This window comes from Mesocricetus auratus, unplaced genomic scaffold (genome assembly GCF_017639785.1).
Source record: "Mesocricetus auratus isolate SY011 unplaced genomic scaffold, BCM_Maur_2.0 Super-Scaffold_100007, whole genome shotgun sequence".
Taxonomy (NCBI): domain Eukaryota; kingdom Metazoa; phylum Chordata; class Mammalia; order Rodentia; family Cricetidae; genus Mesocricetus; species Mesocricetus auratus.
Genome location: NW_024429191.1, coordinates 43,096,926 through 43,114,018, shown reverse-complemented (window position 1 = coordinate 43,114,018; position 17,093 = coordinate 43,096,926). Strand labels below are relative to the sequence as shown.

The 17,093-nt window shown below is 43.3% G+C and overlaps 1 protein-coding gene across 1 annotated transcript in view; it reads left to right on the top strand.

Annotated features, from left to right (window-relative positions):
- Positions 1-1,354: 1,354 nt before the first annotated feature.
- LOC101829317 (protoheme IX farnesyltransferase, mitochondrial) overlaps positions 1,355-17,093 on the top strand; it is a 106,870-nt gene continuing 91,131 nt past the window's right edge. Inside the window, exons 1-3 of the mRNA XM_005067624.4 lie at positions 1,355-1,500; positions 6,332-6,465; positions 8,262-8,580. Of these exons, the coding sequence (XP_005067681.1) occupies positions 1,458-1,500; positions 6,332-6,465; positions 8,262-8,580 (496 nt within the window). The 5' untranslated portion in view covers positions 1,355-1,457. The remainder of the gene's footprint in view (positions 1,501-6,331; positions 6,466-8,261; positions 8,581-17,093) is intronic.

The window sequence follows — 17,093 nt, the reverse complement described above, 5'->3', positions numbered from 1 at the left end:
TGGGCATATACCTGGGAAAGGCACAGCTCAGTCATGAGGTAGTGTTGTGCTTAACTTATTGAGAAACACCTCAACTGTTTTCCAGAGTGGCTACAATATTTTATATTCTCATGTGTCAGGATTCGTATTTCTTCACAAACTTGCCAATTCCTGCTATTGCTTGATTTTGTATATAGACATCTTGGGGAATATGCTGTTCTACCATTTTTTGTTGTTGTTTTATAACATGAATTTTAAGAGACATATATAAAGAGACAGGACACTTTGGTGTATATTCTACTGTTTGATCACTTAATCTCTCTAGCCCTCAGGTTCCATATCATATAACCATCCAACATATATCTGAGGTCTAGTTTGTAAAAGGCTTACTAATTTATGATAATTAAAAGGCAGAGTCTTCAATGTCATTGAAGGGAACCAGTCCAGGAGCAGTAGGTCTAATTATCCAAGATGGCTGCAAAATAGAAGGCTGTTGGTATGACTGTAACTCAAAATCGTGCACTTGGTTTGTGTATTTAAGGCTTGTACCTGATGATATCTCATAGAATAGGCCATGTTTATAGTGCTTGCAAAACAGTGCGTTTAACAAAGTTATTACTGACTTTTCAGTAACTCTCCAGGAATCCGTTCTCTTCTTAGTTTAACATTACTTTGATGAGGACACTGTGATGAATTGTAACTAGCCACAGGGAATCGATCCATTCTCTGCTCTGTCTTCCTTGTAAGCTGGAAAAGGCGAATAGTTCCTCCCACTGAGCAGCAAGTTGGCTCTTCAAAGCCTGTCTTCAGAAAGTCGGACTCACAGAACTGTCACCCTCATTCCTTGGCGCTTTCTACCCTATCCCTATCAGACTGACCACCTCTTTCTTACCCGCAGAGGTACACGGCGTGCTCCTCCACAATCGGCGCGTCTTCTCAGTGCCCCTTGCCTAGCACTTGAGGTGAACCACAGGGATCTCACCTCATCGCAGAAAGCAGGCACAAACTGACCTTGAAAGACAGGTTTCGCTCTGCTCTTCCTTTTAAGAAGTTCCTTTCTTCCTCGTTCTTTTACTTCCCAAACCCAAAAGCCGGAGGCTGTGCACTAACAGCCTGGATGACAAATTCAGGAGGCTTCAATTCTCTCAAGCACGGAGGACCGCTCGGCCGGAACCGACTCCGCAGCCCTAACCCCGCCACGACGCGTCCTTCCGCCCGCAAGCCCCAGCGATTCGGGCCCTGGGAGTGAGCATCCGTTCACCCAGCCTCGACCCCGAGCACCCGAGGAGCAGGTGAAGACACCACCTGTGGACCTCCACAAGCTCCCGCAGCGCAGCTTTCAGTGTGCACCGGGAGCCGGAAGTGACGGACAGGGAAGTCCCGCCTCGCTCATAGGGCGGGCTAGGAAGATGGCGGCGCCCAGGAGCCGGTGAGGTGAGAGGACACGGGAATCCAGGGGACAGCTGCACCGGTGTGTTATGGCCGCGTCCCCGCACACCCTTTCCTCGCGCCTCCTCACAGGTACTGTACCAGGTCTGGCACGGCCGTGGGAGAATTCTTTTCTTTTTGCCACGCGCGACACCGTGGTTCCAGCTGGCTGCAACCTTGGAAGCCCTTGGCTTGTCACCTGGCAGGAGGTGACCTTTGGGGTAGCCTGAAGGGACAGGCCACGGAGATGTGGGCCCGTTTTGTACCATAGGCCTGGGGTTCCGTAACGTTTGGTGTCTCGTGCTTTTGGGGGTGGGTTTCAGACAGTGCGAGCTAGAGGGCGGGGTAAACCGGGGGGCTACACAAGCCTCAGACATGAGAGCCCCGCCGCTGCTAGCCTCTGCCTTGTAAAGACAAGAAGCTGCCTTCCAGCTTTACGTGTCACGATCATAACTGCAGACTGAATCCCATTGAGACTTAGCTCTGTACCCTCAATATGGCTCTTTCAATTAAAAGGACTTGACAAATGTTTATCACAAATTCTTGAACAGGTCTCATATCGTACCTTTTCAGAGAGACCAATCACCCTCTGCACCCTACCTAAACTAGGAGCCTATATCCTTCTTTTCTCAGATCACATTAATTTATCAAGGTTAGCTCATGTTGTAATTGTTCACACATACACATGCACTACATACATCAATATAGTATGTTTCTCCCATTTAGAGATAGAGATTTGTGAAGATAGAGATTCTCTGTCTCTCTAATTCACCACTGTATTCCTCATGGCCAGAACAGTTCCTATGTATATTGATGATGCTTAGTCATTTGTGAATGAATGAGATTTTCCTGTTAGAAATATTAAGAGGAGATTGGTTTTGTTGTTAGTATCCATGGATGATGACTAGTTGGTTCATATTAGAAACAAGGTAGTACCTACCTTCTCACATCACAGAAATATCCTGTGGGCCTCACTGTCGCATACAAGCTGCCCACAGTGTCTGTCCAACAGTGTTGATCACGGTGGTTCTAGGAAGTTCTTTTCTCCCCTGGGTTTCTGTGATCTCAGTGCAGATCATTCCCCTTTTCAATAACAAAACATTTATTTGTATATACATGAGGTAACTGAGTGGGATGATCTCATAGGTCCCTTCTGGCTCATAAATAGGGCAGGAAGGGAGAGTAGAAGAGGCAAGGTTGGGCAGTATTGGGCAATTGTTGAAGCTGGGGGATAAGTAATGGGGAATCCTTGGATGCCTCTGTTTTTCTATGGCTACTATTTTCCATACTGAAAGTTTGTGGGGCGTTTTTGCTGGTTTTATTTTTATTTTTTGGATTACAAGTCCTTTTTGAGTCACTTCTTTGTTACTTTGTGTCATTCCTGCTGTGATCCTTGATCCTGATCCTTGGTACTCTTTTAGAGGGCTCGTCTCTTCTTGGTGCTTGGCTATCCTCTCTGTATGGAAGCTTCTCCCGTGTGTGTTCCTCAGAGAAGCCTTTCTTTCTACCTTTCCATTCTATGTTTCAGCTCCTTACAGGACAATTTTATTTTGACTTCTGAGATCCACAGTGCAGGAGATAAGTTGCATATGACCTCCTGTCCCAGGATCGGTTTCTGGACTGGTGGAAGAGAGGGAACTAATAGCTTAGTTTCTAAAATGGAGCATATCTTCAGAAAAATCTGCTCCGTGTGAATCTATGAAAGATCCCACTCAGAAATTTGATAGGAAAGTTGCCAGAGGAGGACCATTAGGTTTGTTAGATAACTAGGAGTTACTTTGAGTTTGCTTATAAAAGTTCAAATTGTCTTCATTTCCATTAAGTAAGCCTCAGCAACTTTCAAGCACCTTGTCTCCTTAGCTGATTTTAAAAGCCCTACAGACACAGTCTAGTGATAATAGTGAGTAGTGGTGTTAGGATCATCTCATCTCTCCAGATTTTTAATGTAGTTGTTGTAAGCCCTGGATATCTTGAAGTGTACATGTGCTTACCCAGGCCTGAAACAGATTTCTAGGTATTTGTTCATGAACACATGACGTACTTTGTCTAAACCAAGTGTTGTCATAATTTACAAATACAGTTTCCAAGCTGTGTTGTGTCTCTCCTTCCCTCCACCCCCCAACTGGTTCTTGTTACTGCCATTCTGTAAAAATTTCAGCTTGGCCCACCTAATTCTTAAAGAATTTCCAAAGTGGTTCCAAGGCAAACACCATCCATTTGAAAGTGAGCATGCCATAATTGTGGATTGAGGATATGATTTTGGTGCCAGCTGGTTCACCTCTACTTTAAGATAATGGACTTGTATTTCTAAAGGCAGGGCTTACTCTCACAGTTCAGGAAGACTACCTGGGATTGTCAGTCACCAAACATCGTTTCACTTTATTGTCTGGCAAGTGTCCAGTAGCTGTGGTAGCAGAGGTGACTAAAGGAGAGACTGTCATGAAAGAAATTAAACACTATGATGATGGTGTTTCAAGAATTCTTTCCTTGGGGAGATGGAAACAGTGCCTACCCACTCATCATAAGATCCTAATAAAAAACCAAGGGAACCAATGTATTTATTGAGTTGCTTATACAGCATGGGTGAGGGGTTACTGGCAGGAATAAGGGGATCTCAAAGCAGCTGCACTTGCAAGTTTGTACCCAGTGTGGGTGATGGCTTCTCCATAGCCACATCAATGGAGCCCCTTTAGTGAACCTTTCCCCAGCCTATTACTGTAACACAGCTAAGCCCTGAGGCCACATGCAGTTAAGGCAGAATTGCAAACAAATGCTTGTGAGGAGTGACTGGAATCTCAGGTGAGAGTTCAACCTCTCCCCAGCCCTTGTATATAAGGGAATGTCAACAGCTAGCAAGCTGGTTCCTGATAGACTTTTGCAAGTAGACATAGCTGGTCTGGTGAGGATGGAGACTGCTTTGTTGAGAGGGCTGCATTCTACAACAGGTGGTAACAGTTTGCATTAAGAAGTGCTATCATGGGACTGTAGAGATGGCTCATCAGTTAAGAGCACTGACTTGTTCCAGAAGACCTGGGTTCAATTCCCAGCACCTACACAGCAGATTAAAACTGTAACTCTTCCTCCAGGGATCTGACACTCTCACATAGACACACAGGCAAAACACCATATACACATGCACATAGAAAGAACTAAATCATTAAAAAGAAGAAGTGCTATCATCAGATTCGGAGACCCACAGCCAAACATTAAGGAAACTGGGGAGACCTGTGGAAGAGGGGAGAAAGGGTTGTAGAAGCCATAGGGTCAAGGGTACCACCAGAACATGGCCCACAGAATCATTTAACCAGGGCTCATAGGGGCTCATGGAGACTGAAGTGACAATCAGGGAGCCTATATGAATCTGACCTAAGTCCTGTGCATACATGTTATGGTTGTGTAGCTTGGTGTTCTTGTGGGACTCCTAGCAGTGTGAGCAGGGGCTGTTTCTGACTCTTATGCCTGCTCTTGGGACCCTTTTCCTCCTACTGGGTTTCTTTGTCCAGCTTTATATGAGGAGGTGTGCCCTCATATAAGGATGTGTCTTAATGTAGCTTGTTATGCCATGGTTGATTTATATCCCTGGGAAGCCTGCTATTTTCTGAGGGGAAATGGTGGGAGAGTGGATCTGGGGGAGGGACAGGAGTGAAGTGAGGGACTAGGAGGCGGAGGAAACTGGTCAGGATATAATATATCAGAGAAAACTAAAAAATTTAAAATAATAAGTGACATCATAAAACATAACATGATAGAATAGTGAAAGAGACTGAAAATTTGAAAGGTAGAGAGAAGATTACATACAAGGAAGCAGTGTAAATAAAGTTGATCCAGTGTGTAATGTGCTTAGTTGGAAGGTCACGAGGCAGTATTGCTGTGATAAAGTAGATGTGCAGGTTTGTGTTAGTAATATGTGCTGGGTGTGGTGGTTTGAATATAGGCAAAGACATTTGAACCTCCCCAGAAGTGGTGCTTCTGGGGAGGTTTAAGCGTATAGTCTGTGAAACATGGGTTGGAAAGGAGAGGAGATGCATGAGGGCAGGATAACTGGCTTCACTCTAATTGTTATTACTCTGCTCCAATATAAGCTCATAGGAGTCTTTCAGTAGGAATAGAAAAAGGGACAGGTGTGATCTGCATGTATTACCTTTCCACTGTTTTACTGCTTATATGACCCCAGGGAGGAGGCCTTCTCCTCTAAGCTTCCAGAACCCTGTAGGTTTGTTAGTTTCTTGAGTATTACAAGGCTTCCTCTAGGAAGGAATACTTAAATTCCATGGAAGTGACTACACTAGGAAAACACTAGGAAACTAAGAAGCAGAAAACAGAGCATAGAGAAACTTTAGGTTGTGGAAGCCATGAGAGGAGACACTTTAGGAAAGATCAGCTGGGACTTGGAAGTAAGCGAGGGGATAACTGCAGTGTATATGCAGTCACGTGCTAGATAAGGATGATGCCTGAGACAAGCTCTGAATTTGTTGATTTGAGAGGTTTAATAAAGAGATTAACATTCCTAACTGGGTTGACACTCATATATTACTGAAAGTCATTTTCCCTTCCTTGTAATTATCTTAACTATGCAAAGGAAATGTAAACCTTCATTTTAGTTTACCAGTGTTTAGTGAGAAAGGATGGGCTCTGTCTTTTCTACTTTATAAAAAGTGAGCTCATTATGTTGTTTTTTTCTTCTTAAAAACATCTACAGTGTGGTAGTCTTCCAAATTCTTATAAGTATAATTATGTGAAAGTGACGTTTCTCATTCCTGAAGTAAGCCTAGCACTGATGAGTGACACTTATTCCCAGGTTCGAATTAGAGGTGCTTTAGAGACCAGCCCCCCACAACAGCATCTTGCTTGGCTTTGATGTAGGCACTATTGAGTGAGCAGCCGCCATTTCAACATGCCTTTTCTCTTTGTCTTCCTGTTGCAGGCTCGGTGGGAGGATGTCTCTGGTATCTAGAGAAAAGAGCTATACAGGGATTGCCCCACAGGGTCACGCATCTGTTCAGGAATGTCAATAATCAGTGGGTTATGGTCCAGCACCTAAGCTTCCTCAAGCGCATGGTAAGTAGAAGCCTTCCTTCAGTTGCTTTCTGCCTCTGCATTTCTCTGGGTGAGGGAACTGCAGAGATTCCTGTCAGAAGAAAAGTTTTAGGAAGTACTGTTTGAGGGGGCTTTTATTTAGTGTTCTCTCAAGTTTATCCAAAACTTTAATCTCTTGTTTTAATTATTCTTAACTGAAACCAGAATAATTCTGGCATTTGAGGTTAAATATATGATCTTGAATTTATTGATTAAGTTTGGAGAAAGATTGAAAACTTATGGCATATTTTGTCCAGGCTAAAATTAGGAAAAGCTGAACTTCTATGGTGCAACTTTTAGACATTCTTTGAAGTTCTGTAAATATGTCAGTAATACAGAAGTAGTTGTTTAGTGGTGCGATCCTCTTATTTTCTTAGACCATTTGTGCATTTGAAAAGTCTTTAAAAATACTTCTGAGGGACTGGAGAATGACTTAGTAAAGTGCTTGCTTTGCCACCATGAGACTCTGTATGATCCTCAGAACCAACATAAAAGCTAGGTGTGGTAGTATGCATGCACTTTTCACCCCCGTTCTGATGAGGCAAACTTAGCATCCCTGGGGCTTATTGACCAGCTCAGCCCACTTGGTGAGTGCCAGAGGTCACCAAGACACTGTCTTAGAAAGTCAGACGTATTGGGCTGGAGAGATGGCTCAGAGGTTAAGAGCACTGGAGGTTTTTCCAGAGGTCCTGAGTTCAATTCCTAACAACTACATGGTGGCTCACGACCATCTATAATAAGATCTGATGCCCTGTAGGCATGCATACATACAGAACACTCTATACATATTAATAATAAATAAATCTTTAAAAAAGATGTATATCTCCTGAGGAGGGACACTGAAGGTTGACATATGACTTGTGTTTGTACCCTCACTACATGTGAACACACACTCAATTTCTGAGTAGACTAAAATAAAGACTTTTTAATATGTCAGTGCTTTTATAGCGGCACTGATGATCTAATTCTTAGAAGCCTGTATCTATGTTGATACACTATGAGAGTGTGACAACATGATGACTCTGTCTTCTAGAAAAGGGTCATAGAATAGTAATACAGCTGGAAATTCATAGTGCTTCTGTGAAAGAATAGCAAGTCATTGTATAATGTTCTATTTAGAAACATCGCACCCTTCCATTTAAAATCTCACTTTAACTTAAAATTTAAATAACGTAAAATCTTACTCAAATCCAGTGTATTGGTTTTGTCAATTTTAGAAGTTTGGTGTCCTCATCTATAAATAAAAGAGTTATAAATAAAGAGCTATCTTTAAATACTGTTGTGAAGATTACATGAAATATATATTAATATGAAAAATAAGGGCCTGCATAATGTTACTAATAATTACCAGTTTTTGCCCATCAGTGATAGGGACTGACTCTAAAACTGGAGTTCTTTTTCCCACTCTAGTGGTCCAGTTAGCCTTCCAATGGGCTCCCCTCAAGATGTTTGCTTAAGAGCTCAGGTGGTCAATAACTGACTTTAGCTATCTGTAGATGTTTCATTATATTTAGGGTAGAAAGTTCAACCTTCAGGAAGATCACTGGATAACAGATGTATCTTCTTTTCCTAGATTTTTCTAGACCACAAATTTAAAACCATGGCCAACACATTAACTTTATCTCTTTATCTTTTAATTGCTAATGTCAGTGTTGCACACATTGTAGGTGCATGCTGTGCTAACAATGTTAAAGATGTAGGAAGCTCTGTCAAGGGGTGAAAGCTGTCAAACACCACCCTTGTTTTTAGTAATGCATGCTGTCTGTCTGTCTCTCTAGTATGTCACACAGCTGCACAGGGGCCTTAGCCAGCGAGTCAAACCAAAGCCAGAGCCAGCGGCTTCTCCATTCCTTGAACACACGTCTTCAGGGCAGGCTAGAGCAGAAGTGGATGAGCTGCCATCTCCCTTCGTCCCCAGCCTGCCTTTGTCCAGGAAGCCAAATGAGGACTTGGTGGAGCTGGAGGCTGCCTCCATAGTAGACCGTTCTCTAGACATAGCCAAAGAGACAAAGGAGGAAAAGCAGTGGAAAGAGATGAAGGTGCACGCTGATGATCTGCCCGGCATTTTGGCTCGACTGTCCAAGATCAAACTCACAGGTACCTGGTTTTCTGAGACTGTTAAATATTTCTCCTAAGCTGTGTTTATTAACTCTATCCAACTTGGAAACTCAAGATTTTTCTTTCCTCTAATTAGGATTCCCACTCAGATACTCTGAATTCTGCTTCCACAGGATTGTGCAGCCTTTATGCCCAAATTGATCACATGTGAATTAAAGGAGACATTTACCCTGCCTGTTTCCTTATGCTTACTATGTTTACAGCCACTCTGCTTTTAAAATGCAGTACCTGAGTTCAGAAAGCTGCACTGTGCTGTGTAGTCTAAGCCCACAATGACCGTGGGGACTTTAGCTACTCTGTGTTCTGTTCCCTGTGGGACCTCTTGGGTTATCCTATGTGTGCGGGGCTATAGACTAGATTACTCCAAGGATGTTTTGAAGTGTTTCCCCTTCTTTTTTGGGGGGGTTGAGACAGGGTTTCTCTGTATTGTTTTGGAGGCTGTTCTGGAGCTCGCTCTGTAGACCAGGCTGGCCTTGAACTCACAGAGATCCGCCTACTCTCCTGAATGCTGGGATTAAAGGCGTGCGCCACCAATGCCCGGTTTGTGTTTCCCCTTCTAATTCCAGAATTAGATCCAATCTCGTTGCATCCAGTTGGGTATTAGTCTATAATAGTGTTGCTTGTTATATGGACTGTCCTGTGAACCAGGCACATCATAGTTGTGTGTCGTCTGATAGCTAGAGTTAGATACAGCTCTGTGACAGCTGGTTTAATAGTATTCTGGCTACCTGGCAGACTGGAGACCTGCGCCCTGTTCTTAGATGAAAGTGAAGGGATAATATGGCAAGCTGTGATCAGGTTAAACCTGGTGCTCTTTAAAGGCAAAAAGTGACAAGTGGAGTCTCAATGGATGCATGGAAATGAAGGCACTGACTGTAGAGAAGGATGGCAGAAAGAATGGTTCCACTTGTCTCTAAAGGTGCAGACACCAAAGATCTAGGGTGAAGGATGTGACCTGCCTAACTTCTTTCCATAGGGACCAAACCCATTTAAAGAAAATTCTCTTTTTGCTGGAACTGGGGTGGGGCGTTGAATGGACATAGTGCATGTGATAGAGTCTAGCAAGAATCCTGTAGTGTGACTAACACAACAGGTCTAACTCTGCCTGGAGACGTGTCTGCATGTTTTGCTCCAGCTAAGCAAGACCCACCTCACCTCTAAAGCATTGTGCTTAGTGATTTTTGCAAGAGGTCTGGGTGCCATGCTGCTGACATATTAAGAACAAGTATCAATAAGTTATAGCCATACAGATGTCACCTAAGAAGTGGGGCCTTTCAAGAGGTCAGCCTCAGAAGTGGCCCCTTGTCAACAGCAGGGTCTTCTTTGTATAGTGTCATTTAACACGCCCAACCTGCTGTTAAGTTTACTTCTCTTATCATGCTGTCTGTGTCAGGAATAGTAGCAGTGTTCTCCCCCCAGCCAAGCAGCCAGTCTTTTTCAGCTCTAGTAAAACATCTGAGTGTAACCATAAGAACCTCCAGCAGTGCCTCTAAAATGTGCTTTCTGTATACACCTGCTATTCTAATTCAGGTTGGGAACATCCAGGACCATTGTTTTTGGGGGATTTATGTATTTCTAAGGCTGTGTGTGTAGGCGGTTTGCCAGCATGGATGTCTGTGTGCTAAATGCATGCATGATGTCCACAGGTCAAAGGAAGGTGGCCAATCCCCTGGAACTGGAGTTCCAGAGGATTGTGAGCAGCCTTGTAAGTACTGGGAACTGAACTATGGTCCTCTGGAAAAGTAGCCAATGCTCTTAACCACTGAGCTGTCTCTCCAGCCCCCTTGGTTTTTTTTTTTTTTTAATTGTCCCTTTGACGTCCTCCACCCCCACTGCATTTCTTGTCACTTAGCACTGCCAGCTATGTTCCCTAGATACTGTCTCCAATTGGTTTTTTTCTAACCTACACAAGAGGCCTTTGTGTCTACATATTACCCCAGCTCTTTCTGCTCCTAAGGCAATATACTGTGGTGACAGCCAGTTCTTGTGTCTTAGCTTACCTATTCCATGCTACCATGGGACACTGATCTCACTTCTAGTCATGTCTTTCAGGCCTTTCCAGGAAGCCTGCACTGCGTTCTAGTCTTGAGATCCTAGCTAGACTTTTACTCCCAGTGAGGTTTTAGGTGATTTTTCTTCACCTTTTTGAGATAACTTACAAATGTGTAAGGGAGGTATTTTAGTTGCAAATATATTAAAGCCACCCAGCATTGTTCCTTACAAATGGGAGGTGCTGAAAGATGTTTGCAAATAGTTATGGGTAAATATCTAAGCGTCTACTGACTATGTGTTGTATTTCCAGGGGAATTGTTTCTGTTCATGCAGATTGTATAGGTGAGTGAGGGTTTATTTGGCAGGGAGATGAGGGGGACTAGAAGCAGCAGCAGAAGCCTGAACAGAGGCTGCATCCTGGAACATTCAGAAAATTGATATATCACTTGGTTATCAAGTAAGGGCGGTGCTGGGAGGGCTAGTGTCACATGGGCACTTAGTCTGCTGAAGAGTTGCACTGATAAACCACAGTGGTAACAAGTTCAAGAAGATTCCTTACAGAAAGATGGTCACTTTGTGATTTCTTTCTGTTTTTTAAGTATCTTAGTTGCCATTAAATCTGAAGGCTAAGTCAAAACCAAGCTTCAGACAGTGCTGAGTTGTGCGCTTTGTGACAGCACACCAGCTGCACATAGCACACAGCGCACACAGCACACAGCACACCAGCTGCACACAGCACACCAGCTGCACACAGCACACCAGCTGCACACAGCGCACAGCACACCAGCTGCACACAGCGCACCAGCTGCACACAGCACACACAGCACACCAGCTGCACACAGCACACCAGCTGCACACAGCACACCAGCTGCACACAGCACACCAGCTGCACACAGCGCACACAGCACACACAGCACACCAGCTGCACACAGCACACCAGCTGCACACAGCACACAGCACACCAGCTGCACACAGCGCACAGCACACCAGCTGCACACAGCGCACAGCACACCAGCTGCACACAGCGCACCAGCTGCACACAGTGCACACAGCACACACAGCACACCAGCTGCACACAGCACACCAGCTGCACACAGCACACAGCACACCAGCTGCACACAGCACACAGCACACCAGCCGCACATCAGCACACCAGCCGCACATCAGCTGCACACAGCCTCTTTGACCACAAAACTGTGAACTAAGAGAATCCCCCAAACTGAACAAAGTAGCTCCTCTTCCGGGATGTGCTATGCCCAGAATTTTGTCACTATGACCTGAGCAAAGTAGCTTTTCCTTCTGTCCAAATAATTACAGAGAAAAGCATCATCTTACCACCAGTCCTGCTCATTGAAAGTGTCTCTGTTACATTCTTTGGGTTAGTGTTCATGACGCTTTGTTGTTTTCTTTTTCTCTGTTCCACTTAGCTTTTCCATTTGGTGAGTTCAGATGCATCCTGGCTTACTTATGGTTAGGAAGGACTGACTGCCACATGTCATAAAGTCCTAGTTCAAGGCTCCTGTGATATGCGTGTATGTTTGTTCAGTCTGTAAGGATTTAGTATCATCCAGTATCTTTTTCACAACAAATGGATGACATTTCTCACAGTAAGATGGCATGGCTCACAATCCTGTTATGCCTGTGTGTCTCCTGTATCCTTAAATAAGGTTTCATTGGTGCTCAGTTGCACCCTTAATCTCAGTACTTGGGAGGCTGAGGCAGGCTGGTCTCTGAGTTAAAGGTCAGCCAGGGCTGTCCAGTGAGTATGGGGGAAAGATGGGTTTGATTTTGGAGAATTCTTTGAGCATGTTGCTTAAAAGGACAGGGTCTGGTGGGATTCTTTTGTGGAGGAACTAGGGGTCTTCAGATGGAGTTGTCATTGTGGTCACAGGAAAGAACAGGTGGTGGGGGTCGGTATGTAGGGCAAACAGAGCAGAGGGCCCAGGGCAATTCATTAAGATCGTTCCTTCTAGTTCTTCTGAAAGGCCTGTAATAATCCTGCAAGGAAACACATGGTCAAGGAGGGGAAACAAGAAAGGACTCTGTCACAGGCAGAGATGCAGTCCCCTCCCTACAGGAAGGACTTGGACCACACTGCAAATGTTGGAGGACCACTCAGAAGCATGGCTGGAAAGGTTCAGGAAGTCAGTGCCCACTACCTGGTGAGTCAGGAAATGGCAAGTAGTGTTTCTTCTAAATGCTTACAGGAGCCGCTTTGGCGAGTATTTCATTAGTAACAAATAAAGGGTGACTAATTTAAGGTCAGGATTGTTTGGCTACAACTTTCCTTTATTCTGGCTATTGTACTGTTTTTTCTTTTATGTGGCTTATGTGGTTGTATATCTGAGTTGGCATTCCAGACACAGTAGGATTTAATATGTAAAACCTGAGTCTGGAATCTTAAGCAGGTAATATCGTAATTATTCTTCAGTGTGCATGGGTACACTGGCTCCTGGGTGTCAAAGGGTAAGGAGCATTGATGGCATACTGCTTGAAATGGTAAGTCCTTGCCACTGTGCTGGGGACTCAGGTTCCCTGGGTTCAAGACATGCCCGAGAGATCTGAATGTTTGATATGTAACCCCGGGTGCAGGTGATCAGAACACACCTCAGAAACCTGATGGAAGCAGTACCCAGACATCAGACTCGGTCCCAGACATGTTGGTCAGACTAGTGGTAGGGAAAGTTCATTTATTGAGAGCCAGAGCTGGAGGGTAGGACAGCTGACCACAAGAAAGGCAGCTGGACAGAACCTGGACCACACAAGAGAGGTATGCAAAAGCAAGATGTTCCAAGGAAAGGGGGCTACCTCTTCACCTACAGCCCCAGATGGAAGAGACCTGGGTCATAAATTTCCCTCATATGATTTTATTTATCCCATGTGACTAATTGCATTAAAGCCATTTCCTTCTGCTTATTTCATTTAAAGAAGTAGCACCCTTTGTGACCCTTAGCCCTCTCATCTGACTGACCTTGTACTTTCCTCTTTAGTTTATTACTCGAATTCACACAGCCTGGAGTCAGCAGGAATGCTTCTTTAAGTAGATCCCTGATATATGTAAATTGATTTCTCTTGGACTTTTAACATCTTAGACAATCCATTTCTAGCTAATGGCAGCTGAGGCAGGAATTTTTGAGAGCCAGCAGTCACGTTACAGAATGAGTCTTCTCTGTGCTTCCTCTGTAGCTGTAATATGCCAAGGAAGGGCCCTGTACTGATCAAACTTAGATTTCCTTTGTAGGAGGGCAGGCTAGCTGCAGCCGGAATCCTTGGCACTTTTACTAGGACACGGGCCAAACCTTTGCTGATGTGAATATCACTTGAAGGTGTGTGTGTGTGTGTGTGTGTGTGTGTGTGTGTGTGTGTGTGTAAGAAAGTAAAACTGAGTTTATTAAGGAGTAATAAGCCTCCCTTGAGCCCCCTGCCAGCTGAGCTATTTACAATAATGTTTTTGCAGTTTGTTGCCGGGACCACACTAGGGTGAGGAAATTTTATTTGGATTAGGATCATAAGAGGCTGTAGTGACTCAACTGAGTTTAGACTGAATATAGGTCAATAAAAGTAGGACTTTTCCTGACGAACATCTGTGCTGAAAAATTACATTTCCCAAGGCCAGCACACTAAATACATTGTTTATTGGAACCAATAGATGAAGCTGTTGCTAGAGCTGATAGAGATCACAGTGAGGAGACCTTCCCCACAGTCCCAAATGTTGCTTTTTATTCAAGGAAAAGTAGAAACAGCACTGGCTCATTTTAGATTGCTTTGTGTGGCTTACTGTGGTCTCTGGTGTTAGCTGTACCAAGCAACTCCCGTGCTCCCACAGTAATGCCATTCTACTTGCAGAGTTAGAGGGATCTCTTGAGAGTTACATTTTGAATGGTGGGCAGTAATACTTCTTAAATCTTTCTTTAGTATTTTAAGTTATATAACCATCAAAAAAGATTGAAATTCTCTTGTAATTTTACTGTGTCAAAATAACTGTCATTTTATAGACTTTGGTAAATTAACTTGTAGAATTTAATAGCATACTCATCTTTTTGCATGAGAATTACTCTGATTTTGGTTAGTTAGATTGTTTTTGTTTTTTTTTATTTTTCTTAAGACAAAAATATAAAATAAGAGGGCTAGTCAGATGACTCAGTGGTTAAGAGCACTTGCTGCTGTTCCAGAGGACCTGAGACCAAATCCTAGAGCCCACACTGGATACCTCACAACTGCCTCTAGCTCCAGTGCTAAGGGGTCTAATGTCCTCCTCTGACCTCTGTTGGAACGAGCATGCAAATGTCATACATTCATATACACAGACACACACACACAGACACACACACACACAAAACTCTCACACACAAAACGTGCACACACACATGCACACATGTGTGCATAAACACACATATACATAAAAAGAAATGACTCTTTTTAAAAGATAGAAAATGCTATATAAAGAGCTCCATTTGAGTCATCTAGCAGCTCTGTACAGTTTTTAGTCCATACCTGTGCATACTCTGTCTAAAGTTAATAGTCCAGGTTATAGAGTTAGACTGACTGAGCTGGAATGCCTCACTTGTGATATATTGTCCATAAAATTATTGACACTTTTTTTTTGATGTCTTAAAGGCTTAGTTTCAGCTATAAAATGGAAGCAAGTCCATCTTTGAGAATTATTGTAAAATTTATAAGAAATAATTCAGATGAACAATTTACTACGACACCTAGTTAATGTTCAAGGAAAGTTAATTACTATTATGCCATGTTAATATATGTACAGGACATTTGATAGTTTTTAATACCATGTTCAAATGTAGGCAGAGGTTTCTGTCCCATCCAGTCTCTCAGCTGTTTAGTCCCAAATAAACACACAGAGACTTACATTAATTATAACTGTTTGGTTGGTGGCTCAGGCTTATTGGCTAGCTCTCTCTTAATTATTAGCACATTTCTATTAATCTATGTATTTCCACGTGATGTGACTTACTGGAGAATGGCCAGGCATCCTACCTTCCTGGTGGCTACATGGCACCTCCCTGGCAACTCTCTACATTTCTCTTCCCAGAACTCCCCTAGTCTGGTACCCTGCCTATATTCCTGCCTGGCTACATACTGCCTGCCCATTGGACAAAACAGCTTTATTCATCAATCAATAAAAGGAACATATATTCACAGTATATATAAGGACGTCCCCCATCATTCATACATCTTTGTGTGTGTTTATTTCTGAAAGTTAGGTCCCTAGAAATAAAACCTTTTCTGGTTTTTATGGTCATATATTAATTATTCAAACTAATGGGCTTCATTGTGTCATTTCACATGCATCTCATGTACTTCGGGTATATTCAGCCACCTGTTGTCCTCTCTTTTTCCCCCAACCCTTACTTGAGTGAGACAGAGCAGATGGCATGCCCCTGCATAGCTGTCCCACAGCTTTTTACTTCCCTTCTCTCTTGGTAGTTTTCATTTCATTATCAGTGTGGTAGGCAGTGCTGTAAGGAGTATCTTTGTCTTTTATCTGTGATGATTCTCCAGGGCAGATACATGCAAGTGTCTTTTGGGCTAAGATGTGCATACTTTCAGAGCTTTTGATTGGTGGATTTCCCTGAAATGTTTACCAGGTGATGCTGTGGCCTGAGTGGCCAGCCTACCATACCTTCAGCAGTTATTGCTGACTAATGCTGTAATTTTATGAATAATGTGCACAAATATGTAAAAATTGGCACATAAACTTGTTTTATATTTAAAACTCCTGATGATTGTTTATGTTTGTTGGTGATTTGTAGTTTTACTGATTGCAACCCACCTGTCTTCCAGCCTTCTTTTCTGTCTATTCTACTGTTTGCAAAGATTCTTTCTATATTGTAGTCAATCCTGGTTTGTGTGTGTGTGTATGTGTGTTTGTCATTTGCTTCTTTTCATTTGCCAATATTTTGATGTTTAAAAGTTAATTTGTGGAACCAAACCTGTCTGTACAGTTTCTTTGTGAAGTTGGACTTCTGTCACATAGTAATTTAGAGGAATAGCGTTCACCACTTCACATTCTTGATCTGACATTTCTGTGGTCAGGAGGCAAATGTGGAAGCAGCATCTGTAAAGGGAACCGTTTCTCAAAAAGATATTCTCTTGATATTTCTGAAAACCACAGTACCAGTGTCGTTCGTCCTGGCCTTGGTTTTTAGTGCTATCTCCCTTTGCTCAGGAAATATGGGTGTCTGTGTTCAGCCATTTCTCTGATGCACTGCCTGCTGAGTTGGAGTTGGAAGATTGTCATACTGTGCCAAGGTGTGGTGGGTGTGAGTGACCTGCTGTATTGGATGAAGGCTCTCAGAAGCCTTACCTGCTTTGTCACACAGAGGATTTGTTCAGGAAAGGCCCTGTCCTTAAAAAAATAAAAAAGACAACCTTGGCTTTTGAATGACTTATTTTTATTTTATGTGTATTGGTGTTTTGCCTGCATGTATGTCTCTGTGAGGATTTCAGGTCCCCTAGAACTGGAGTTACAGACAGTT